Source organism: Dendronephthya gigantea, unplaced genomic scaffold (assembly GCF_004324835.1).
Source record: "Dendronephthya gigantea isolate DGI-Jeju-01 unplaced genomic scaffold, DenGig_1.0 000058F, whole genome shotgun sequence".
NCBI lineage: Eukaryota > Metazoa > Cnidaria > Anthozoa > Malacalcyonacea > Nephtheidae > Dendronephthya > Dendronephthya gigantea.
Window position 1 is genome coordinate 629,321 of NW_021163068.1, and position 26,231 is coordinate 655,551.

Below are 26,231 nucleotides of genomic sequence, written 5' to 3' on the forward strand. Positions count from 1 at the left end.
TCTAGTGTAAACAGGGTCTCATTCGATTGTTGATTATCAGTATTGAAAAATTTGTCTGACTATGGTTTTGGACATCGTAATAAGTAAACGACTTCCAAAGAAGCTATTTAATGTGGCTTTTGAGAACAAGCCATCCCCATGCAGTAACATTTCTCACTTCCCATGACATTTCTCATGTAATGCGACGTGAAAACTAGCCCTTACAGGCAAAACTAGCCTTCCTGTGAAGCTCATTTTAACAGCTGTGAACAAAACAATATATAGTATTTATCACACAACGAACATTTTATGCCATTCATATGAAAGTATCGCATTTCATCTATGACTTTTGGTTACTGATTATACCCTTTCACTGAAATTCATTGTCATGCTCTAACAGCATGACAATGAATTTCAGTGAATTGCTGTAAGTTAGGAAGTTACTGCATAACAAACAATATATATATAGTGTTTACCACACAACGAACATTGCATGCCATTCATATGAAAGTATGGCATTTCATCTATGACTTTTGATCACTGATTATTCCCTTTTACTTTAATTCATGCATTGTCATGTTGTAAGTTAGGAAGTTACCGCATAACAAACAATATGTAGTGTTTACCACGCAACGAACATTGCATGCCATTCATACATGAAAGTATCGCATTTCATCTATGACTTTTGATTACCGATTATTCCCTTTTACTGGATTCATTGTCATGCTGTAAGTTAATAAGAAGTTACCGCACTGTACTCATTCGAGATCAGATCTCACATTGATCTCTAGAGCATTTATGAATTAAAAGTCTCGACCTGTAGAGTATAGTGCCAAGCTGTAGAGCGGTTTTACACTACGGCACTAGCGATATTTTTCGCGCGAAGCGACTTTGTTCCTTTGTATTTGAGCAATTTGTTCCAAATGGTTGCAGTTGAGAGCTCTGGTCTCTGGAACAAAAATAAACTGTCGATTCGCGCGAAAATTATCGCTAGTGGGAAACCGGCTAAAGGCTATTACTGGCTATAGTTTCCACTCAGGAAAATTCTCCTTTGCATCGGACAGGACGGGAAAGCTTCCTTTGTATAAACCCCGCCTGAGAACTCACCGACAAAGGAAATTTTCCTGTCCGTTCAGATCCAAAGGAGATTTTTCCTCAGTGGAAACTAGCCTTTACGCAGATTCACACTAGCTCCGAACAATCGGTATTTAATTCGCGCACTAGTGACCTCAAACAAGTGTGAACTAGGCTTAAGTTTGTTGGATATTAGTAACCAATTTTAGAATAAAAGAAATCTACATCATATTTTGTAATTAACATTTTCTCGTCTGCTTCCTTTGAGGATTGCCTGATGCTCTTATGCGGTTGCTACGGAACTTTTTATGCATTCGTTGTTTCCAGGAATTTTTGCATTTGCATACTTTTAACCGTCGCTATATATATATCTAATGCAATTCAGTGTTATCCCATAACCAAAACGTAGTCGAGATCTACTGTACGAATTTGCTGTACGACGTATCTTACATATTTTTCTTTCCTGGCATTGGTATTACTTACGTTTATTAATTATAGAGGCTTCTGATTAACGACATAGCTAGACGGTCCCGACGAAGAGGTCATATTGAGAACAGATCAAGGAATCGTGAACCGGCATTTTAGAACACACGGTATGTACCTTTCTACTAGATTTATAGTTCAGTAATTGATTCATAAAAGGCAAAGAGAGATTGTCCGGTAACATTTCTTATAAGATCTAACTATCGCAATTTTTGCATAGAATTTTAAATGTCCATGCAGAAGTGACGCAAATTAGACCAGAACTCATTTTACAGAAGCACTTTCACACAGAAAGAAAAGAAAGCCGCTTTCACATAACAATTTTGCCATAAAACATGTGATTGCATGTAATATTTTATATATGAAATTCCTGCAATGATTTCATATCAGTGGCAGATTGTAAGGCCATGTGCGATACATGAATTGTCTGTGTTTGCTTCCGTGTCACATGATGATTTTTTAGCACGTTTTGGCTGGCTTGCATGCAGTTTTTGGCGGCAAAAATTTAACATGTATTAAACTCTAAGAAAATTGAGACAATTTCGATTAACGCCGGAGTATTTGTTTAGTTTTGACAGGATAAAATGATAACGTTAGGAGCATATATATAGAGGCAGATAATTATCTACGCAAGCATCATCTGGTTAACTATGCCAGATTTTGATTCGAATCTTTAATATTTTAAAGCTTATAATTCCATCATGTTCACCTTGTTTGTAACTATTATATATCAATTACCCTACCTCCCTATTTTGTTTACTATGGAAGATTAATTATTATCTTCGGTATAAGAATATTAGTGTTATGAAATGCGCATATTATATAGTGTAATTTAACATTGTTAAAAAATAGAAGGCCAATATCGACGAGGAAATTACTTGGAGAACATGTCTCATAAAATGACGTGTAAAGTAAATAATTATATTATGACCCTTCGGAATCACAAAATTCCCTTTCCTATCATGAGGTTACAGCCCTCACCTCATGTCACCTTGTGTGAATCATTTTTTTGTTATATTTTGCTTGGTTAAGCACTTGAAGTCTTACGTCACGAAAGCTTAATTCGATAAAATTATTAGTAAAATAGTTTATAAGTTTCAGATACGGTTCACAAAGTAATAATTTGGTAATTGTACTTTAAGTTAATGATAAATGTTTTAAGTTGTGAACAAGTTTTAACAATGATCGATTAAGCAAAAGACCAACTCGACTAGTGCGTCAACGCCCTTAAGTAAACAAAATATGAGAGCTGGATCGAACTTCTAACGGCGACCCACACTTGTAACCTACAACGCTGATTGGATAGTATGAATCACGCCACCTTGCATAGGGCGTCTTCAAGATCCCCTCAAATTTTATTATAGCGCGCATGCAGCAAACAGAACTTTCAGTGAACTAACGGTGTGGACTAAACACAGTGGACTAACGGAGTGGACGAATAGAGTGGACGAATAGAGTGGACTAGCGGAGTAAAAAGCATATGAAACGTTGGAGAAGCTCAACATTACCGAACCAACGACCAAAGACAAGAACAGCAACAACGAATATTTGAAGAGAAGAGAAGAACGAAGCAAGAAGAGAACATTAGTGAACTTTAGTTAACCTGTTGTAAAAGATGTCCTATACCTCGCGTATGAAAAAAAATAAAACTTATTTAACATTGATACAGGGAAAAAAGTCTGGGGAATAGGCTAGATTTTAGAAATAGATTTATCACAATGGAAGCAGCATCCCTCAACATACCAAGGGTGTAAGATCGCCAATACCGGTACGCTTTGAGCGATTATTAGATTTCAACTTTTTCACCACTTCTGCATGTGTGACCTTACGGAAGCTGAATTTGAAATTTGTCCTCATTTGCATTGGAGATGGATTTTCCACTTGAAATCACGGCGTGAGGTGGCTTTTTTTTTCAACGATGCAATATACTTGGATGAAAATAAACAAAAAGAGTTGAATATCGAATATCGGACGACCTTGTTAATAATGCTTTGTCCTGGTTCTTAGTTGGATAAATTGACCTCACCTGTCGAATTTGCATTGAATAAATTTTCATAACACGTATATAGTTTTAGCTTTTCTGACCGCAACGTCAGCTTCATTGCACTTCATCTTCTCAGAGATGTCAGAGTATAAGCTTTCCTAAACTGAAGGACATAGCATAATATAGCGCGGTGCTAGTTCACTTGGCGCTATTCTATGAGCCTGCACAAACTTTATAAACTTAAGATAGGATTTAAATTCCTTGTTGTCATTACGAACGTATTTGCATGAACGCCATAGTTTATCTTTATGCCGTATTAATGCCAAAGTTCACCTTTTCGCTTCCCTTACTTACTCAAAATAATTTTGCCGATTTTTTGTCACAAGGAGCTCAGGGGCCAAAAATTATTAAAGAGGAACCTCCATTAGAGTTATGCTACGATTTAATCAAAGTTATACCCAACATCTTGCGATTTTAAAGTGATATAATAGAATTGTAATAATAAAAGTTATAATAAAATTCATTATATTGGCACGCGGTCTCGTGACTAAAATGGCGTGCGCTGATTAGTTCTTTGCCGGTCTGGAATCCCCCAGTATTAGACCATTGCCGTAGTAACGGTCCAACTCTCATATTTTTGAACAAAAACAAGCTTGCACTTTTATTTTTGACACGAAAAGTATCGACGGAGAATGGACGAAGAACAGCATTATTTGGTGCATGTGAATATTATATTTATTCATCTTTGATTTTTGTTTATATTACTGTATCATTCTTATTTAACGAATAAAAAACAAAAGTGTTAGAAGCCACTTCAGTGCTTGCTTGGCGAATGGCTGGCGAAAGAGCCGGCAAGAATGCTGCAGCGCATTGTATAAATAAATAAACTAAATACTGTATGCCATATAATAAATCCCTTATTAACCGAATACGTTCGGTCCGTACTGGAAAAATATCAGACCTCGGTCTTTTATGTACGGACCTCGCTATCGCTCGGTCCGTACTGTCAAGACCTCGTCCTGATATTTGTCTTGTACGGACCTCAAATTCGGTTGATAAGTGGTATATATTGCCGCTCCTCTCCGCTTTCCCGCGTTCGTATCATGTGATCAAAAATTCCCGGGGAAATGACAATGTCAATTACAATGTTAATTCCCGGGAAGGCTTAGTGTCTACATAAGCATATCCAGGTTTTTATTTATAATTATCAAGTGCAGGAAGCAATCAAATCTTTTTTAGTGTGCCTATCATTTTATGTATTCCTTGTGACACGTGATTTGATTATAAATGCTATATATTTCCTTCCTTTTAAGTTCACTTGTTCACAAAATGACGATTTTGGTCGTCCTAACTGGCGTAATTTTTGGTGTAAGTTTTGTATCACACCATTGCCAAGGTAAATCATTTTTTTTACAATCTTTATAGGCGTAATAGTATTAGTTCACAAACAATATACCAGGGGCCGGTTATATTAAACTTTTTAGCCACATTTTGCATAAGACACGACTCTGATTGGCCAATTCTGTCCTTACTACAGTTAAGGGCTAACTAGTGTTTTATGCAACTGGTCTCAGATGTCCAAACAAATTGACTGAGATCGACCTCTGAATAACTTTGCAACTGCAGCGTTTGAACATATTTTTTTAGGTGTACTGAACAATGTGAAGTAAAGTAAAAATGTCTCGAAATTCAATTAACTGGAAACCCGTGTTGACAGTTTTTTATAAATAAATATACTTTCTAGGATCACTGCTAAGATTGAAAGGGCCTCTGGGTGGAAATGGTACAGGTCGTGTTGAAGTATTTTACAATGGAGCTTGGGGTACAATCTGTGATGATGAATGGGATTTGAAAGATGCTAGGGTTGCATGTCGTCAACTTGGGTATCAAGGTGCTGTCAGGGCACTCCATGGTGGTGATGTTCCTTCTGGTTCTGGACAGATATGGTTAACGGATCTCACTTGTACTGGTGAAGAACAACGCATAACAAATTGTTCTCACAGGGGTTGGGGGGTCAGTAGTTATTGCTCTCATGATGAAGATGCCGGAGTTGAATGTTTAAAAGCAGGTATATATAACTGGACTTATTCATCATATATATCGATATTCTTACGTATTTTCAAATATCAGGAGCCTTAGCTTTCGGCTTTCGAATCACCCCATCACGTCATATACGACGAGAACGAGTGGTATAATTCTTTTATAACATAGCTACGATATATAATAACTTCTTATTAACCGAGCACGATGTCTTTACCGAGAAATATCGCACCGAGGTCTTCTTGAACAGACCGAGCTCGAAGATCGAGGTTCGTACAAAAAGATCGAGGTGCGATATATCTCGGTAAAGACCGAACAAGCGAGGTTAATAAAAAGTTTATTATATACAGGCATGAAGCATGTGTTTGCTCCTGACACAAACAAGAAATGCATGAATTCGTATTAGTAGCCTGGTACGCATTTGATAAAACGAAAACAAATATTGAATAGTCATATCAGAATTGGCTATATTCAGTCAGTAACTATACTAGAATTACATGCATAAATAGCCACTTACAAATTTAAGGTAAACAACCATTTTCCAGAGCTAGCAAACTATGTGTTAATCCCAATGGTAGAACGAAACGATTAACTCTTAGCGATAACCAATGAGACAACACTTGGGTTGAGCGGTGCGCAGACAAATCGAACTCGACAGAATTTGAGTATCGAACAAGTAAAATGTTATAACTTTAATCCAAACGTTCGTGGGTTTGATAGACGTGAATTGACACAGAATTGTGGCAATTGTTAATCGTGGAAATCGGTTCGAACTAAATAACATGACAATGCAAAAAATATCTATCTAGTACTTAATATTAACACAATAACTCATTGTTCGTGCAGTATCATAAAAAACATGCGACTATATGAATAGAAGTAAATCTATCGAATACACTATAATTAAGTCTAAATCTGTACGTGGTAAATCATTTGACCAGTTCAGAATACCAAATTAAAACGCAAGCTACAAGTAACCTAACTAACAAACAATTGTACTAGTACTGAAGAAAGATCAATATGTACTTACTTTGGTTTCCACGCGCACCGACGTTGACTTTATTGCTTTCGTGTAGAACGTGAAACCGAAACAAGTACACAAACGAACGTGGATAGAAATTTCTAAATTATACTAAATCCACCGACATAAATTTTGATGTCCTCTTACTAGGAGTAACACGTTGAATAGTGCCTTGATCTTCCTTGAGTCACGCAATTTTACTATTATCTACTGCCCGCAGGCATTTAATTTTACGAGCATGCTGATTGATATTAAGCGTTAGATAGCGTGGCGTCAAGGTGTTAGGACTAAACTTGCCTACAAGTAGGTGTTTCAAAACTAACATTCCGGCCCCTTAAAGGCGGAACCATGAGCAGCCTTTACCTATAGTTCTAACACATAAAGTTTTGAAACAAAACACAGATTATCTACTAGAGACAAACTGGACAATATTGATCTAATTGTGACTATTAGGTCCATGCATGTTATAGAGTCTACTTATCGTTCTGGTTGTCATCAGCTTCCTCCAACAACACAATCTTGTTCACCGGTCGTATGAGCTCACTCGTCCTTGTCTTCAACTTCACGGAGCGTACGAGACCATCGTTGAGGTTGGTATAAACTTCCAGAACTCGTCCAAGTGGCCAGAAGTTTCGTGGTGTCTTATCATCCAGGACCAGCACAATGTCATTGACTGCGAAGTTCCTGTGTCGTTTATTCCACTTCTGCCGAACCTGCAAAGTTGGAAGATATTCCCTGATCCAGCGGCGCCAGAATACGTCTGCTAAGTACTGTACTTGGCGCCATCTCCGACTGTATGCATCTTGCTTGGTGGTAGTTGTGGGGGGAAGTGTGGGCCCGGCTCTCAACAACAACAGGTGGTTAGGGGTCAGAGGTTCCATGTCGCGCGGGTCATCGGAGAGCTTGGTGATTGGTCGTCCATTTACGATTGCCTCGACTTCGCACATCAATGTATTAATGCCTTCGTCGTCCAGGATTTGTTCTCTGGTCACAGCCTTGATCACCTTTCGTGTGGTTCTGATACACCTTTCCCAGACACCACCATGATGGGAACCAGTGGGAGGATTAAATGTCCACTTGACATTCTTTTGTAGAAGAAATTCGTTGATCTGTGATTGGTTCCATTTCTTCACAGCTTCACGTAGCTCTTTCTCTCCCTTTACAAAGTTTCCTCCGTTGTCCGATCGAATTTCGTCTGGTTGGCCTCTCCTCGAGATGAATCTACGCAGGGCATTGATAAAAGAACACGTGTCTAAAGAGCTTGAGACTTCAAGATGGATAGCACGGGTCGTCAAACACGTGAAGAGGACGCCATAGCGCTTCACTGTCACTCGTCCACGTCGCACTTCGAACGGGCCAAAACAGTCTACTCCGGTGTATGTAAAGGGGGGTTGGAAGGTGTTGTTCGATCCTTCGGAAGATGAGCCATTTTCTGTTGACTCACAGGCGCTTGTCGTTTCTTGCATCCAATGCATCGGTTGAGCACCCGGCGTACCGTCTGTCTGCCGTTGATGATCCAATAACGCTGACGTATTAAAGACAAAGTATACTCTAAACCAGAATGCCCGGCAAGATTGTGATGATGATTCACGATCAACGTTACGACGTGGTGATTCTTCGGTAAAACAACTGGGTGCTTTGCTTGTTGACCAATCGGTGCTCGATCTAGGCGACCTCCAACGCATACGAGCCCATGTTTCAAGATTGGGTCGAGCTTGAAAATTTTGCTGCTCTTCTTTAGCGCCCTTGCGTCCTTCGGACTTGTTTCGCTGTTGACTTCGCGGAGAATCTTTCGTTCCTCCTCGAAACACTTCTTCTGTACGTGCCTTAGAATCACAGATTCAGCATTCCGTAGCTCCTCTACATCGATGGGAGTATATGTACCGTTGGAGTCGTTCGCTACTGGCTCCCCGGCCCTTCGTCTTTTGATCTGACGTTGCAAATTGGTCTTGTATCGAAGGATCCATGCCATGATTTTTCTGAGGTGATTCCAAGATGAAAAGCGTTCAATGATCGAATCGATAGGATTTTCATCGGATTCTTTGGCGACTGTCGAGCAAACAGAAGGCTTCTTCACTTCTAAATCTGTATCTTCAGCGTTATTGAAGTCGGCTGGTCTCGTTGGCCAGTTTTCGAATGGCTTTAAAAGGAACGTTGGACCATTAATCCATCGTTCGAGGGCATCCGGTTGAACTCCTCTCGACGCATCATCCGCGGGGTTGAGCTCTGTGTTCACATAGTGCCACTGAGACGGGGAAGACGAGTTGTGAATAGCAGCGACTCGGTTCGCTACAAATGTTTGGAATCGTTTGTCTTCGTTCTCGATATACCGTAACACGCACGTGCTGTCGGTCCAAAAGAAGGATTGATTGATACGCAGGCTGAGCTCTCGTCGGCACATTCCGTCTAATTTCGTCGCTACGACTGCAGCTGATAACTCCATTCTTGGGATAGTAAGTGGTTTGATCGGTGCAAGTCTGGACTTGCCCATCACGAAAGAACATTTTACCTGATTACCTTCGTCTTCGATTCTCAGGTACGATACAGCGCCGTAACCGTGTTGCGAGGCGTCTGCAAAATGGTGTAGTTGGATTGTTTTAATCTCTCCGTGATCTTGGGATTTAAAACAGCGGTCGACTACGAGTTGCTCTAACTTTGGCAGTTCTTCGAGCCACGATCGCCAGCGATTGAGATGTTCTTCGGGAATTTCTTCATCCCAACCTAGCTTCATGCGACAAAGGTCTTGAAGGATAAGTTTAGCTTGGAATACAAACGGGGCGGCGAACCCGAGTGGATCGTACACCGAGCTAATGATCGACAATATGCCTCTTCTCGAGGGAGGACGGTCCTTTATAACGATGCTGAAGCCAAACTGATCGGATGATATATTCCATTGCGTTCCCAGAGCTCGCTCGACAGACCAACAGTTGAAATCGAGGTTCTTGACGATAGATGCTCTTTCAGATTCGGGGATCGCTTCGACGACCCTTCTTGAATTCGACAGCCATTTCGTCAACTTGAAACCTCCTCGGGCCAGCAGCTCACGTAGTTGCTGTGACAGATTAACAGCTTCTTCTTCTTCGCTAACTGACTTAAGGCAATCGTCGACATAGAAGTTCCTTTCTACGGTTTCAATAACCTTAGGATCAAATTCAGCCTGGTTATCTTTGGCGGTCCTCTTGAGTGCAAAGTTGGCACAGCTTGGTGATGACGCTCCGCCGAAAAGATGCACTCGCATTTCATACTCCTCTGGGTCTTTGGAGAGATCGCCGTCGGGCCACCACAGAAACCTGAGGGCGTCGCAGTCACTTGAAGGAACGCGTACTTGATAGAACATCGCCTCGATGTCCGCCATCATCGCCACCGGTTCTTCCCTGAACCTCGTTAACACGCCAACGAGCGTATTCGTAAGATCCGGCCCCTGTAACAGCTGGTCGTTCAACGAGGTGTCACGGTACTTGGCAGAGCAATCAAACACGACGCGAATCTTTTCGGGTTTTTGCGGGTGGAACACCGGGTGATGGGGAAGGTACCAGAATGATTTCAGCGGACCGATATCTTGTGTAGTAGCCTTTCTTGCATAGTCGTTCAAGAATAGATTGTCCATAAACTTCTTGTACTTTTCCAGAAGTGATGGATCTTGTTGAAGTCGCCTTTTAAGAGATCCTAGACGTCGTTGGGCTTGAGGCATATTATTAGGCAGGTAAGGTGGGAAATTTTTCCAAGGCATACCAATCTCGTAGTGTCCATTCACTAACTTTACTGACCCTTCCATTATGTTCAAAGCCCTTTTGTCATTCTGTGACATAGTCGATTCGAGTTCACGGTTCACGTCGTTAAACTCCATATTACAAAACTCTTCGAAGCGCTGCTCCAGTGTGCTGTCTGCTTGAACGGGATTTGCTGTCGGGACGTCGACATCTTCTCTACCCAGCGGTCCATTCAGAACCCATCCGAATATTGTTTTTGTGGCAAAAGGACCCCCATTCTCGCTCATCCGTACTTCTTCAGGCTGTAGCATCTCTGGAACGTCGCTACCGATAAGGAGGCCTATGTCAGCATCAATGTGTCGAATTGTTATGCCTTTTAGGTATGGCCATCGTTCGATATCTTCTTGCCTCCCAATGCATTCTGCGCGAATAGGCAGGCTCTTGGTTGAATAAACCTTAGGGAGATCGACATGATTTCGTTGATCCAGATCGAAAACATCCATTCGACGAGAGAACATTCAACTGGGGCACCTTCGCCGAGCATCGTTGTCAGCGACAACTTCGCCTTTCTTCCTTCGTTGTTCAATGCCTTCAAAAGGCCTTCTGTACAAAAGGAGGTGTTTGAGCCAGAGTCCAAGAACGCGTAGGTTTCTACCATTTCGGTGCAACCTTTCACTCTAACTCGAACCGGAACTACAGCTAGACCCGTGACCGAGGACTTCTTCAACTGTTCCCTATTTGGAGATCTCCTTACGTAACCGTTGTTGGCAGAATTCGTTGATCCCTCAATTTCTTCCTTTGTAGCTTGATTTGAAAGGGGTTTTTTGTCTTCGTGATCATTAGGTGTAGACTTGGGATGTAGAAACGTTGAGTGTTTACCGGTGCATCCTTCTATCTTACAGAAACTCTCTTTAGGGCACGAGCGTACAAAATGTCCAGCGTTGAAGCAATTCAAACAAAGTCTCTTGTTCTTCACGAATTCCATTCGCTGATCAAGTGACATCTTCCTGAACTTTCCGCAACGAGCTAGCCAGTGGTTTTCATTGCAGGGACATATTCTTGTATGTCCTGCCGTCTTGGTCTTTGCCACCCGCTTTCTGGTCTCCTTGGGTTGCAAAGCCGTTTGCTCTCCTGTCATGCGTTCTCTTTCCCTTTGTTTCCTCTTGTCTTCCCTTGTTTTCGTTCACAATCTTCCCGAAGACTGGGTGGGTAGCTGCTCTTGCCTTAACCGTTACGAACTCTGTGACATCGTTTATCGTGACATCTCGGCCTTGCTTAGCTACGATCCCATCGACAACATCCCGCCACTTCAGTCTCATTCCAAACGGCAAGCGGTTAATAATCTTTCGTAGGTTCTCGGGATGGTCCAGTTTCGTCAGAGCCGATTTCTTTCAAGGTGTTGGTGCAACTTGTCAGTTGGATTGAAAACTGGAGAAGCCCATTTCCATCTTCAGCCTTGATTGGTGGTCCTTCTGTCAGTTTTCCTATATGCGCTGCAGCTATTCGAAAACTCTGTCCGTACCTTTCCTTGAGTAAACGTCTTGCTTCGTTGTAACCCTTCTCTGGTTCCATGGACAAACAACTCTTCATGAGTTCCTGGGCCGGCCCAGACGTGTACTGTACTAGGTAATAGAGGCGGGAGCTGGAACTTGGCGTTTTCGTTTCGACAAGATGTTCGAAACTTCGGATGAAGTCACAATATTCGATAGGATCTCCGTTAAAGATCTTCATGGTAGGTTGTGGTAATGTTAGCGCTGTTACACCTTGCATCTGTTGCTGAATCATCTGTTGAAGAACAACGTTCTGGCGGTCTTGGGTTTCCATTAGACGCTGGAACGAGTGATCATGAGGGAGCGCACTGGCTGGAGTCCACTCCGGAGTAGTCGGGTTTAGCTGCTGACTATTGAACGCTTCCCTTTGTCGTAGGCTATTCTCTGTAGCATGTGGTTTGAGAGATGCGGTTTATTTGCGCGGACGTGTTGCTGAATCGACTTCGCCGCAACGTGACGCGAACGGGCAGATCGGTTGGAGTTAACATCACTAGCTTCAGATTGTTCATAGACATGTTTCTCTGCTTCCACGGCAGCTATTTCTGCTTGAAGTTCGACTTGGGATTTTTTCTGTTTTATTTTGAGCTCTTCCAATTGAAGTTCATGCAGTTTGTTAAGCGCATTCGCTTTCGCTTCAAGCGCGGCTTGTTTTGCGGCAGCTCTTGCCCTTGCGCTGGACGAACTCCTAACTGAGGTAGCGATTGATCGTGTTTGAAAACGCGACGACTTGTGTGATCCGGCAGTGGAAATAGAATCCTCTGGTTGAATTTGGTTTTGGCTTTCTTGCCCAAGTTGAATAGCCGGTTGTTCAAGCCACGATTGAATTTTCGTCCTATGCTCCGAAACGAGTTCGTTAACCGAATTAAAATACAATTTAGATTCCTCGACTTCATGCTCTTCTTGAGCAAATTATGGTAAGCTTCATGCGCAACTTCGAAATGTTTTAAAACTTCATCTAGTTCCTTAGCAATTTCCTTTACAGAATCGACATTGTCGCATGATGTCAGTATCTCATTGACTTTATTAGCCTTTCGCGTTACGTTTCCTTTTGCAATACTTCTCGCCTTTTTTAATTGATCCATGATATGTTCAATATCCGAGTCCATTAAGACGCGTTGAGTGATTTTGACGTTTTAAATTAAGATAAAGTTCTCAGGAAATAACTGGCATTCCTTCTCAGTGCCCGGAGCACGAAACGAGAGGTAAATTCTTCAAATTCTTTCAGTGTGAAACAAATTCGAACTTAAATGTTAATCCCAATGGTAGAACGAAACGATTAACTCTTAGCGATAACCAATGAGACAACACTTGGGTTGAACGGTGCGCAGACAAATCGAACTCGACAGAATTTGAGTATCGAACAAGTAAAATATTATAACTTTAATCCAAACGTTCGTGGGTTTGATAGACGTGAATTGACACAGAATTGTGGCAATTGTTAATCGTGGAAATCGGTTCGAACTAAATAACATGACAATGCAAAAAATATCTATCTAGTACTTAATATTAACACAATAACTCATTGTTCGTGCAGTATCATAAAAAACATGCGACTATATGAATAGAAGTAAATCTATCGAATACACTATAATTAAGTCTAAATCTGTACGTGGTAAATCATTTGACCAGTTCAGAATACCAAATTAAAACGCAAGCTACAAGTAACCTAACTAACAAACAATTGTACTAGTACTGAAGAAAGATCAATATGTACTTACTTTGGTTTCCACGCGCACCGACGTTGACTTTATTGCTTTCGTGTAGAACGTGAAACCGAAACAAGTACACAAACGAACGTGGATAGAAATTTCTAAATTATACTAAATCCACCGACATAAATTTTGATGTCCTCTTACTAGGAGTAACACGTTGAATAGTGCCTTGATCTTCCTTGAGTCACGCAATTTTACTATTATCTACTGCCCGCAGGCATTTAATTTTACGAGCATGCTGATTGATATTAAGCGTTAGATAGCGTGGCGTCAAGGTGTTAGGACTAAACTTGCCTACAAGTAGGTGTTTCAAAACTAACACTATGAAAGCCTTTAAATGATTACGAGATGAGTCAAACGAGATCAAAGCTGATTTACTATAACATGAAATCAAATTATAGTCATCACTAAGTTCACGTCACCAGTTTTTCAGCTGCAATATAAGCACAAAGTTTATTAGTCTCTGGCTCAGTTACAATTTCTAAATTCTAAACTTTACATCTTCAGTAACTGTTAAAAATTCAAAAGGCTGAAGGGATTAAACGTGAAATGATACTTTTCTAATATTTATGCTGCGAATATTTGTAGTTATAGTGTGATAGCTTTTCTTACTCGGATATCGACTACTTTTCCTACTTTCCTACTTATGTCTTTGCAAAACGACATAATGTCAATAAGATGAAATATCAAAACGATATGATCTTAGATGTATAATATAGATAGGAAATTAAAAAACAAGATTATGAATAATAACAGTAGTGTAGCCAGCCTGACGATTTGTCCTGCTATGCTAATATTTTGGTGTTCATTGATTGTGAAAACAATGAATTTCTAAAGACATGAATAATTACAACAACATGAGATTTACATAGCGAGACAAAATCGTCAGGCTGGCTACGCCACTGAATAATAAACACAATGCATTACAGCAATTCCAAATTGGACCATCATCATGATTTAATGATCTTTCTACAATTCCACAGCTGTTCCATTAAGGTTGCGAGGGCCATTAGCTTCAAATGGCACAGGGCGTGTTGAAGTATTCTACAATGGACGATGGGGAACAATCTGTGATCGCAAGTGGGATATAAAAGATGCTACGGTTGTTTGTCGTCAACTTGGGTATCAAGATGCCGGTCGAACCCTTCAGAGAAGCGAGGTTCCTTCTGGTTCCGGTCAAATATGGTTATCGCACGTCTATTGTAGCGGAGATGAGCGAAATATAACAAGTTGTTCTTACGATGGTTGGGGCAAAACACATTGTTCACATTATAAAGACGCAGGAGTTGAATGCACAAATAGAGGTAAAAAATAAGAATCAAATGCATGTTCGTTAAACGTTGTTGTAATTTGTGTTCAATAATTTACGGTCAAGAATGCTGATGATTTCTCCTTATTCTTTATCCTATAATACCAAAACAAAACGGAGTTGAAAAAAGAGTTCAGGGAGAACAGAATATGAATACGATCACCCCTAAACGCCATATTCTTTCCGAATCGCATATAACAAATTTGATCGACATTTTTATAAATGCAGCTATAAAATGAATGCGGGAAAGAGTATACTAAAATATGTTACCGCTAATTACTGAAACGTTAACTTTCTTAAGGCGGATTTTTATTCAGTGCGGAATGTCGCGCGATCGGCTTTTTGCGATCGTTTCCTTTGAGAAATAGACAATCAGGCGGTACTACTCTCACGAGATGAGCTTGACTAAGCACAATCGAAAAGGAAGCAGTCGCAAAAACCCGATCGCGCGACATTTTGCAGTGAATGGAAATCGATCCACCCTTAGATAGATATTCCAATATGGCTATTCAGATTCAACCTGATGCCAATGAAAAGCAAAAACTCATTCAAGTATTTACATAACTACTGTATTCATCTCACATTATTCTTCTAAGATTTCACCGACATACCTGTGAGAGTGAGGTTACAAGGACCATCAAGTGAAAACGGCACTGGTCGTGTTGAAGTATTATATCATGGACATTGGGGAACAATCTGTGATGATGGATGGGATATAAGAGATGCTACGGTTGTTTGTCGTCAACTTGGTTATCGAGATGTCGTTCGAACTCTTCAGAAAAACGATGTTCCTTCTGGCTCAGGTCAAATATGGTTATCGTACGTCTCTTGTAGCGGAGATGAGCGAAATATAACAAATTGTTCTTACAATGGCTGGGGCAAAACTCATTGTTCACATCATCAAGACGCAGGAGTTGAATGCACGAATACAGGTGAAAAAAATAAGAATCAAATGCATGTTCGTTAAACGTTGTTGTAATTTGTGTTCAATAATTTAATCTCAAGAATGCTGATGATTTTTCCTTATTCTTTATCCTATAATACCAAAACAAAACCGAGTTGAAAAAAAGAGTTCAGGGAGAAGAGAACATAAATATGGTCAACCCTAATCGCCATATTCTCTCCGAACGCGAATAACAAATTTGATGGCTATTTTTATAAATGTAGCTCTAAAATGAATGCCGGAAAGAGTACCAAAAGATGTTACCGCTAATTACTGAAACGTTAACTTTCTGAAGGCGGATTTTTATATTCAGTGCGAAATGTCGCGCGATCGGCTTTTTGCGATCGCTTTCCTTTGCAAATAGACAATCAGCCCGTACTAATACCAAGAGATGAGCTTGTCAAAGCACATTCAAAAAGAAAGCAATCGCAAAAATACGATCGCGCGACATTTTGCACTGAATGAAAATCCACTCTTAGATAGATATTACAACATTGCTGTCGGTATTCACTTTCAAGGTAATACCATGCAATGAAAAGAAAAAACTCATTCAAGCATTTACATTAACAATACTGTATTGATCTCACACTATTCTTCTAAGATTTCACTGGTATACCTGTGACAGTGAGGTTACAAGGACCATCAAGTGCGAATGGCACTGGTCGTGTTGAAGTATTATATCATGGGTATTGGGGAACAATCTGTGATTATGGATGGGATATAAGAGATGCTAGGGTTGTTTGTCGTCAACTTGGATATCAAGACGCCGTTCGAAGTCTTCAGAGAAACGAGGTCCTTTCTGGTTCAGGCCAAATATGGTTATCTGGGGTCTCTTGCGCCGGAAGTGAGCAAAATATAACAAATTGTTCTCACGGTGGTTGGGGAAATCATCGTTGTTCGCATCAAAAAGACGTAGGAGTTGAATGTACAAAAACAGGTAAAAAGTTAGCGATCAAAAGGATGTTTAAACGAATATATGACTATAAAGATCTCAGACACTTTACTGTTCTTCTAAGATTTCACTGGTATACCTGTGACAGTGAGGTTACAAGGACTATCGAGTAAAAACGGCACTGGTCGTGTTGAAGTATTTTATCATGGATATTGGGGGACAATCTGTGATTACAGATGGGATATGAAAGATGCTAAGGTTGTATGCCGTCAACTTGGTTATCCAGATGTTGCAAAGATTTTACAGAGGAACGAGGTTCCTTCTGGTTCAGAACAGATATGGTTAGATAACGTCAATTGTACTGGCGAAGAACAAAATATCTCAAGCTGTTCTCATCCAGGTTGGGGGATTTACGGTTGTGATCATTCTCAAGACGCCGGCGTAGAATGCAGTACAACAGGTATAAAATGTTAAAAACGTCTTAGAATAATATGAAGTTTTAACATTTTTTTAAAGACTTTCATTTCAGGTACCGGTTTGTGCCCTTCCCCCGGAATTATGATTTATTTCAGCTCTTATATATATATATATATATATATATATATATATATATATATATATATATATATATATACACCCGTTTGCAAAAACGTTGGCCGCAGATAGATATAGATAGATACCCGAAATCTAATTTGAATTGCATATGTTGTGTAATATGATTGAAATCCCATACAAATGTATTCATATGCAATTCTAATTAGACTTCGAGTATCTATCTATCTATCTATCTGCGGCCAACGTTTTTGCAAATGGGTGTATATATATATATATATATATATATATATATATATATATATATATATATATATATATATTCTTATAGCTTAAAATTAAACAACCGTATTTATTGAATTAATAGAGTACAAAATGTTGAACAGCAACAACAACAACAACAACGAAGATAACAACGACAGCGACGACGACGACAACGACAACAACCACTACAACGAGAACAAACGCTACAATGGCTTTTTACACTCCATTTTTTCTTTAAGTATTTACAGCTACCCCTGTGAGGCTAAGATTACAAGGCCCATTAAGTGCGAATGGTACCGGTCGCGTTGAAGTACTCCATCATGGATATTGGGGTGCAATATGTGCTCGTGGATGGGAGAGAGAAAATGCTAAGGTTGTGTGTCGTCAACTTGGTTATACTGATCCAGACGATGCAAAGACTTTTCGGTGGAATCTTTTCGCTCCTGCTTCTAGACCGTTGTGGTTAAAAAATGTCCGTTGTCTTGGGGATGAACAGAATATTACAAGTTGTTTTTCTGATAGTTGGGGGTTAAGTTCTTGCTCCTCTGATAGAGTGGCAGGTGTACATTGCAGCACGATTGGTAAGTTATAAAACAGGGCATCGTGGCGTTTTCGCATGAGCCAATTACCCAAGATTCAACGAAGCATGAGATGATTTTGAGGCACTAATATGTCCTTTTGAAACTAGACAAGCACATGCTGTTGTTAGGATGACCACACGATTACCTGGATTACGTTGTTCACTCATTTCAATGCGTCAGAGTCATTTTACCTGAACAGCCTCTTTAGTGTTGTTTCAAACGATTAGACATATCTTAGACATATCTTTGAAACTCTACGCCATATATTTTAATGTCAAGCGCTTTAATTTGCTGGATGTGCAATAAAGAAAAAACAAGCAGTAATCTCACAACTAGGCCATTCCAAGGGAGAAACAAAAATTCTTCAAGTAGTTTTGTATTGCTTGTAATTTGATTTACAATTTCTGGATTGATTTTACACATTCTTCTATTCTTCTTAGACTTCACTGGTGTACCTGTCAGACTCAGATTACAAGGACCATTAAGTGCCAATGGCACTGGTCGTGTTGAAGTATTATATCATGGATATTGGGGAACAATCTGTGATGATGGATGGGATATAAATGATGCTCGGGTTGTTTGTCGTCAACTTGGTTATCGAGATGCTGTTCGAACTCTTCAGAGAAACGAGGTTCCTTCTGGTTCAGGTCAAATATGGTTATCGTACGTCAATTGCACGGGAAATGAGCGAATTATAACAAATTGTTCTCACGATTGTTGGGGGAGTCATGGTTGTTCACATCGTGAAGACGTGGGAGTTGAATGCAAAAATGCAGGTAAAAGATTAGGGATCAAACCGATTGTCGTGAATACAAATGTTGTTTTAGTTCTTAGTGCTGCTGTCTCGTGAGTGTAATACGATTAAATTATATAATGCAAGACACTGGAAATCCTGTGCTATTTTTCGGAGTTTATTAATGTATGACAAGCGGTGGTAGTACTTGGGATGAGCAAGGATGAAAATTGTATTATTTTATAGCAAGTTTCAAAGTTCATCTTTTCCAGAATCTGATTGGTTAAAAACTACATCACGAGAAAATCGAATGTTTACCGCAAAATCTTTATTGTCAGGTTTGAACCAGTTTGATCGGGTGTAAATACCTTTAACAACCTGGGGTTAATAAAACCGGAAGTCATGATGTACGTCACATACATGACATTTGACCTTTGAACCTCACCCGTTGTTTCCTTTGAAACTTTGCTATATAATAAAACACTTATTGACTGATCTCCTCGGGAAAGATCATGTTTTGTGGACCCTCCACCACTATGTATAGGTGGTCTCACAAAACATGATCTAAGTCTTAACTACACACTATAGGAAAGTCATCATCACTCTCTTTTTCACTTTAAAATGCAGAATTTTTTTGACACAAATTAAAGGCATAATTAAAGTGATAGTAACTTTAATAAATATTTCATCCGTGAACAGTGTTATACTGTAGTATGAGGTCTATATATAAGATTTCCAAAAATTAATAGAAAAAAATTTACCGCTTTATTACTAGTGTTTGTTGTATTTTTAGTTTTACTTTTAGTTAAGGTATACTGCTTGCATTATTGCAAAATCATACAGTTTATCGCTCTTTAAGTTGTCTGTGATGCTTTGACCTTGGACCTGTGACCTTGTGATCCACATGACGAGCAATTTTCTATGCTCTGGGTTTTAGTCAATTCAGGCAACCCTTTCAGTAGTGAAAACTTAACAAGTTCAATGTAGAAAATTTGGGATGATGTGAAGTGTGCAACTGAGATAGACGCTGTTACACTATGCAGCTTTCCTTACAACTCGGAATGCAATTCTACTCGTGAGGCATCTAAAGTTGTTAAATACGAACATTTCTTATTATCTGCTAACGTTTTCTTAGCATTTCGAATGGTCTTTAAAAAACGGACATTTCAATTACAACTTTGATTCCAAGTTGTAAGGAAAATTGTACATTGTAACAGCGCCTTTTTGTATGTTAGCAAACAAGTTAAGGAGGCATTTCGATCGTTTCAGACCAATCAGAACAAATAAATCTTGGGTACAATATTTGCCATTTTGCATTTGTGGGCATTCTAATTGGCTTCGTCTGAGAAATAGAAACAAATGGGCCGAAGTTCCTCCTTCTTACGTCATCAACGTACTGGCGTATTCAGCTACTTTCAATTTTAAACATATTATTTATATAACATATTATTTTTGAAATAATGAACAAATTGAGGCTGTCGTATCAAATGCCAGCCTCTTTACAAGAGCGTCGAAATGCCAAAAGTTTATCATATATTTAACCACAAAGAACCTATGCTCTATAATACCTTAAGGAACAATAACATCGATACCTTCAGAGATGGTCGTATAAAAATTTGATGTCAGGCAGGAAAAAACCCTGGTTTAGTATAGAAGTAAAAGTGAACGATTGAGTAAATCATCTAAAAGTGATCAAGTGCATAGGGTAAAATAGTTTTTAAGGGAGTTGTAGAAGTCGATGTCGGTTCTGCATCTTTTAGTTAGAGCAACTGAAGTTTAGCTTCCAAAATAGCCCAATTCGAGTTAACCCTATTCCAATAATTTTAATTCATTTTAATTGTCTGCTTATGTCTTACTCATTGTTGTTATATTTATGTAATCTCAAAAATGTGGGTACTACCTTGATAGTACATTTTTGCAATTGAAATTTGAAGTGGGATGTAATCTAAAAGCTAATTTCGATATCGGATGATTATAATAAATTTTTATCGTAAGCAATATAAATTATTGTTTCTTTTCGAAACGAGGCTTTTTGCCTCGTAACTTCCTAAATATCCTAAGTAGCTTTATTTTTTTTACTTAAATTACAAGTATATAACTATTATTCATCTGATATATTCCTCTATTCTTTTCCGAATCAGCTTTGAGACTGAGGTTACAAGGCCCGTCAAGTGCAAGTGGAATTGGTCGTGTTGAAGTCTTCTTCAATGGACAATGGGGAGCAATCTGTGATCATGATAGAAAATGGGATATGAAAGATGCTAAAGTTGTATGTCGTCAACTTGATTATCAATATGTTGTTAGGACTCTTCAAAGACATGAGATTCCATCCGGTTATAAGCAGATATGGTTGGAATACATCGATTGTACAGGGAAAGAAGAAAATATAGAAAGTTGTTCTCTTAGTAGATGGGGGGATAGACATTGCTCTGATGATGAAGTTGTTGGTGTTGAATGCGCAACAAAAGGTGAGAAACTGACTAGTGAGTTTTCTCGCAACAAAGTTCGAAATTCCGGTACACATTTGGCGGATTCCAGAATTGGACCTTTCAACGGACCAATTGGAACTTTATGAAATAATGAAACTCGCCTTCGACTAGTGTTTTGCGGGCTTTTTTTAACTCTTGCAAAATTCGCGCGTGTTAAATGCATTAATATGAAACAATAAAGTTGTGACGTCATTATCGGAAAGGTTTATCCAGCTAATCTTAGATGGTGACGTCATTAGGCATCTCGACAAAGATTATTTTTACGCGTGTCGAGTTATTTGTCCTCGTTCTTTCAAATAATGCTATATAGGGCAAAAAAAATTTAAATTATAATTTGCAGTCGGATGAAAACAAACGTGTTTGAAAGACATATGAAATAAAGGAAATGATAATTCAGTTTTGTTTAGGATCTGGTTTCTGATTGGTTGCTTTTATACCCAGATCAGATGGATTGACTTCAAATTCGCTCTTTCAGATGTCACAGGTATTCCTGTTGAACTAAGGTTACAAGGATCATTGAGTTCTAATGGTTCTGGGCGCGTCGAAATATCCTATCGCGGACGATGGGGAACAATTTGTGGTGATGGATGGGATATAAAAGATGCTAGGGTTGTATGTCGTCAGCTTGGTTATAAAAAGGCTATTAACGCTTCTTCTAGTGGAAAACTTCCTCCCCGTTCTGGACCAGTATGGTTAACACAAGTTTCTTGTACCGGAAAAGAAAGAAATATATCAAATTGTTCTCATGGAGGTTGGGGAAAGGTTCGTTCTTGCTCTCATCTTGGAGACGCAGGAGTTCAATGCTTTGGAAGAAAAGGTAAATTGATATATTAATAAAAGGTCTTAATTTTGCGATATATTTAAGTAATATAGTTAATTATATATATTAGTAAGTAACTTTGGAACTCGCGAGGAAAATATTAATCATGTCCGATTTTTATAACAATGCAAATTTCATCACGAGTAGAATGTTAATTATGTCTGAATTTTCTGATTATGTCTTACTGACTGGCTGAGCAGTGATTTCACAACTCTATAGTCCCGGGTCAAATTAATATGTGTGATTTATACGTAACTTAATAATTATTTCTCATAGGATGTTACTATTTTTGAAATTTTATTCCTTTCAGATTTCAAAAAATTTCCAAAAATAGGTCATGGATAATTTGAATTTCAGAGATTTCAGTTTCGTTTAATACAGACCACACCCATTTAGTCTGTTTTTTTATTCTCAGAAGAAGAAAAGTCACGTGAGGGACCGGAGAGCGCACCCCAATGGCCCAAATATATGGCAGCACCAGCAGTCATCATACCTGGGACTATCATTGGCGCTGGTGCGGTATCTTATCGTAGGAGAAGAAGAAGAGAGAATATTGAACCAGATTCCAAATCCCAAAATACATTTCAAAATCCTGCTTTCGGTGAGTCGGATCATGTCGGTCCCACATGAAGATATAGAATTTCTGCTCTTGGACAAATATTCTCAGAAAAGCTTAAGAAACGCAGCGGCTATATAGCAAACAGCAGTGTACCGAGAGGTTAGTTTTCAAAACACTGAGGATACTAGCTTCTATTATAATTATTATTGATTGTTAAAGAGAACAATTCAGTTCTTTCCTATGTTTCCACAGGCATCTAGCTAAGATGATATAGCCTGATAATACAACAACACCTTGCAATATGTTTGACCAGGTTGTGAATGGATGTGATTATATTCTACCTGTGTGTCAAACATGAAACTTTGTGTTGGTTTAAGAAGGCTGCCCTGGTCTTTTAATGGGAATAACTTTGTAGTTGGTACATCCAAACTAGAATCAAGAGCAATCACAGTTAATAGAAGAATATACATGGTTTGAAGACCACATAAAACTATAGTACAACTCATTAACTATGTTGAGGTAGATTTATGCAAAAAATGGTTCATTTCTAACAAAAAAATGGTTCCAAAAATAGCCAAATTACCAATGGCATTCTTGTTGCTAAGCTCATCATGCAACCTTGACTTGAAAAATATGTCAATTATAAGATTGCTATTAGTTTATCTGTGCAAAATACAATAGACATGTGATGATGAATAGCCAAATTACCAATTGCATTCTTCTTGCTAAGCTCCTCAACCTTGACTTGAAAAATATGTCAATTATAAGATTGCTATTAGTTTATCTGTGCAAAATACAATAGACATGTGATGAGAAGTGAACAATTTTTTGCATAAATCTACCTCAACGTAGTTAATGAGTTGTATTATAGTTTTATGTGGTCTTCAAACCATGTATATTCTTCTATTAACTGTGATGTCGAAGTTCGAAAGTCGATGTCCAAGAAGCGAAGTTGTAAATTTCGTTTTCGCGGCGTTATGAAGCCAAAATAATTCCAATTTTTTTTTGCTCAAATTTCTTCTCGTATGCTGCGATGTTTGTGATTGTAAAATTGGCCCGGGCAGAAGAGTGGACAAGGCAAAAAAGCAAAAAACTACGGTTCTGTACAAATAGAAATCTATATTAAATTATACGGCCTTGGAATCGGGTGACGGCCGAATCACTTCCAGCGTCTTAACTGAAGTTCAGTGGTTCAAACTCGTAGGAATCTGGGATTCTTTTTCCTGAGACCACTTGTGCACAAAATGCTATGTCCATCGGTAGGTAATACAATAGACTCACGATTCTTAGGAGCCAGTGTGAACCAGGCTTAACGCAAAAGCAGGCGTCTTGTTTTCATAGTATTGGGCGTGGTAACGTATTTTCAAACCCCATGCAGAAGCGTAATTATTTGCACAGCTATTGAAATTCTAATGTACGTATGATAATGCATGATCTTGTTGTGTTTTTTATGCACCCTGCATGAATAGCGCCACTTTTTGAGAGAGACGAGACACACTGTACAAACAAGCTTAACGGAAGAAACTTGTTCCCTGTGCAACGAGAGTGGTATCATGATTAATATCGCGTCGGTTTTTTTTTTTAGTTACCCTTTTTTAACGTCATCAGGAATGACAAACTGGCAACTAAGAATTAATTTGCTTTACTTTGTGTGCTTAACCATTAGCGAGCGTAATCCAACAAATCCACAAACAGCCGTGAATAAACAATACAGGGTGCATAAAAAAAACTGCGAATATCATAATTTGTATCCACGAGATTATACATCATTAGAATTTCAATGACTGTGCAACTAATTACGCTTCTGGGATTTGAAAATACGTTTCCCAGGGTTATCAAAACAAACACACAAAGTTAATTAAGATTACGAGTATCGATTTGAGTTTGAACGTACTTCAAAACAAGAAATACGTATTTTCAAATCCCAGTAGCGTAATTATTTGCACAGTCATTGAAATTCTAAAGTACATACAAATTATGGTATTTGCAGTTTTTTTGATACACCCATGCCATTCATATGAAAGTATCGTGTTATCGCATTTCATCTATGACTTTTGATTACTGATTATTCCCTTTTACTGAAATTCATGGTCATGCTGTAAGTTAGGAAGTTAGTGTACTGTACTAATTCTGACTCATTCGAGATCAAATCTCACATTGATCGTATTTTAAGACCTGGGCTGAAATTTCAGCCCGGGCTGAGCTTGTAAAGGTTGGTAGTAGACCTATTTCGATTCTTCGAGCGCTTTAAAATCCCGAATGACAATAATTTGACCTTTAAGGGAATATGACTGCATATAAAAATGAAATAAACAAACAAAAAAGCATTGTGAAGGCAAATTTTTCTGTCCGGGTTTAAGTTTGTGTACGATTACATGACAACAACACCAAGTTTCAGCCCCGGAAAGTGGTAACTCAAACAGGGCTGAAATTCCAGCCCGGGCTAAAACTCATTCCGGGCTAAAATTCGTGTCATGTAATGGCGTGCGCGATTTTATTAGGATTTTATAACAAACCCGGGCTGAAACTCGATCATCATTCATCATTTTTTGTAATTAACATTTTCTCCTCTGCTTATTTTCAGGATTGCCTGATTATCTTATGCGGTTGCTACGGTGTTTTTTTATACATTCGTTGTTTGCAGGAAGTTTTCCGTATCATATTACTTTTAACCTTTACTATATATATCTAATGCAATTCAGCGTTATCCATAACCAAAACGTAGTCGAGATCTACCGTACGCATCTGACGTATCGAACATATTTTTCTTTCATACCATTGGTATTACTTACGTTTATTAATTATAGAGGCTTGTGATTAACGATATAGCAAGACGGTCATATTGAGAACAGATCGAGGAATCGTGAACCGGCATTTTAGAACACATGGTATGTACCTTTCTACTAGATTTATAGTTCAGGCTGTACTTTGCTACTTTCCAGTAATTGATTGATAAAAGGCAAAGAGAGATTTCATTCGCAATAGAGCGATTTTAGCGTAGAATTTTAAATGTCCAGAACTGACTCAAATTAGACGAGAACACATTTTATTAAGAAACACTTTCTCATAGAGAGAAATGAAAGCCGCTTTCACATAAGACTTTTTGCCATGTAACATGTGATTGCATACATTTAATATAATTTTATATATAAAATTCTCGCAATGATTTAATATCAGCCGCAGGTCGTAAGACTGTGCGATCAATGAATTGTATTTCTTTCTGTGTCATATGATAATTTTTTAGCACGTTTTGGCTTGCTTGCATTTTCAAGCGACAAAAATTTAAAATGTATTAAACTGTAGAAGAAAATTTTGATTATTTTTCACAGGATAAAATGATAACGTTTTGAGGCGTGTATAAAGGCAGATAATTATCTACGCAAGCATAATCAGGTTAAATATGCCAGATTTTGATTCAAATGTTTCATATTTTAAAGCTTTTAGTTCCATGATGTTCGCCTTGTTTTTAGCTATTAAATATGCAATTATTCTTATACTGAAGATAATAATTAATCTTCCCGGAGTAAAAAAAAAGA

At 38.7% G+C, this 26,231-nt stretch overlaps 3 protein-coding genes across 3 annotated transcripts in view; 1 reads left to right on the forward strand and 2 right to left on the reverse strand.

The window, feature by feature from the left end:
* Window positions 1-6,258: 6,258 nt before the first annotated feature.
* LOC114529895 lies at window positions 6,259-10,777 on the reverse strand. Its single transcript, XM_028551469.1, has 2 exons — window positions 6,591-10,777; window positions 6,259-6,333 (listed from the first exon to the last, which is right to left on the reverse strand). Exon 1 carries the CDS (start codon window positions 10,600-10,602, stop codon window positions 7,948-7,950), a length of 2,655 nt encoding a protein of 884 aa, XP_028407270.1. The 5' UTR covers window positions 10,603-10,777; the 3' UTR covers window positions 6,259-6,333; window positions 6,591-7,947.
* Window positions 10,778-11,626: 849 nt separating this feature from the next.
* LOC114529921 lies at window positions 11,627-12,115 on the reverse strand. Its single transcript, XM_028551487.1, has one exon. It carries the CDS (start codon window positions 12,113-12,115, stop codon window positions 11,627-11,629), a length of 489 nt encoding a protein of 162 aa, XP_028407288.1.
* A 2,487-nt stretch (window positions 12,116-14,602) lies between these two features.
* LOC114529922 (deleted in malignant brain tumors 1 protein-like) overlaps window positions 14,603-26,231 on the forward strand; it is a 30,713-nt gene continuing 19,084 nt past the window's right edge. The window contains exons 1-4 of the mRNA XM_028551488.1: window positions 14,603-14,633; window positions 15,459-15,794; window positions 16,407-16,742; window positions 16,822-17,157. Of these exons, the coding sequence (XP_028407289.1) occupies window positions 14,603-14,633; window positions 15,459-15,794; window positions 16,407-16,742; window positions 16,822-17,157 (1,039 nt within the window). The remainder of the gene's footprint in view (window positions 14,634-15,458; window positions 15,795-16,406; window positions 16,743-16,821; window positions 17,158-26,231) is intronic.

Coding starts and splice junctions, on each gene's coding strand:
- LOC114529895 (XM_028551469.1), bottom strand. CDS start 10,602: ATGCTACAGCCTGAAGAAGTACGGATGAGCGAGAATGGGGGTCCTTTT.
- LOC114529921 (XM_028551487.1), bottom strand. CDS start 12,115: ATGGAAACCCAAGACCGCCAGAACGTTGTTCTTCAACAGATGATTCAG.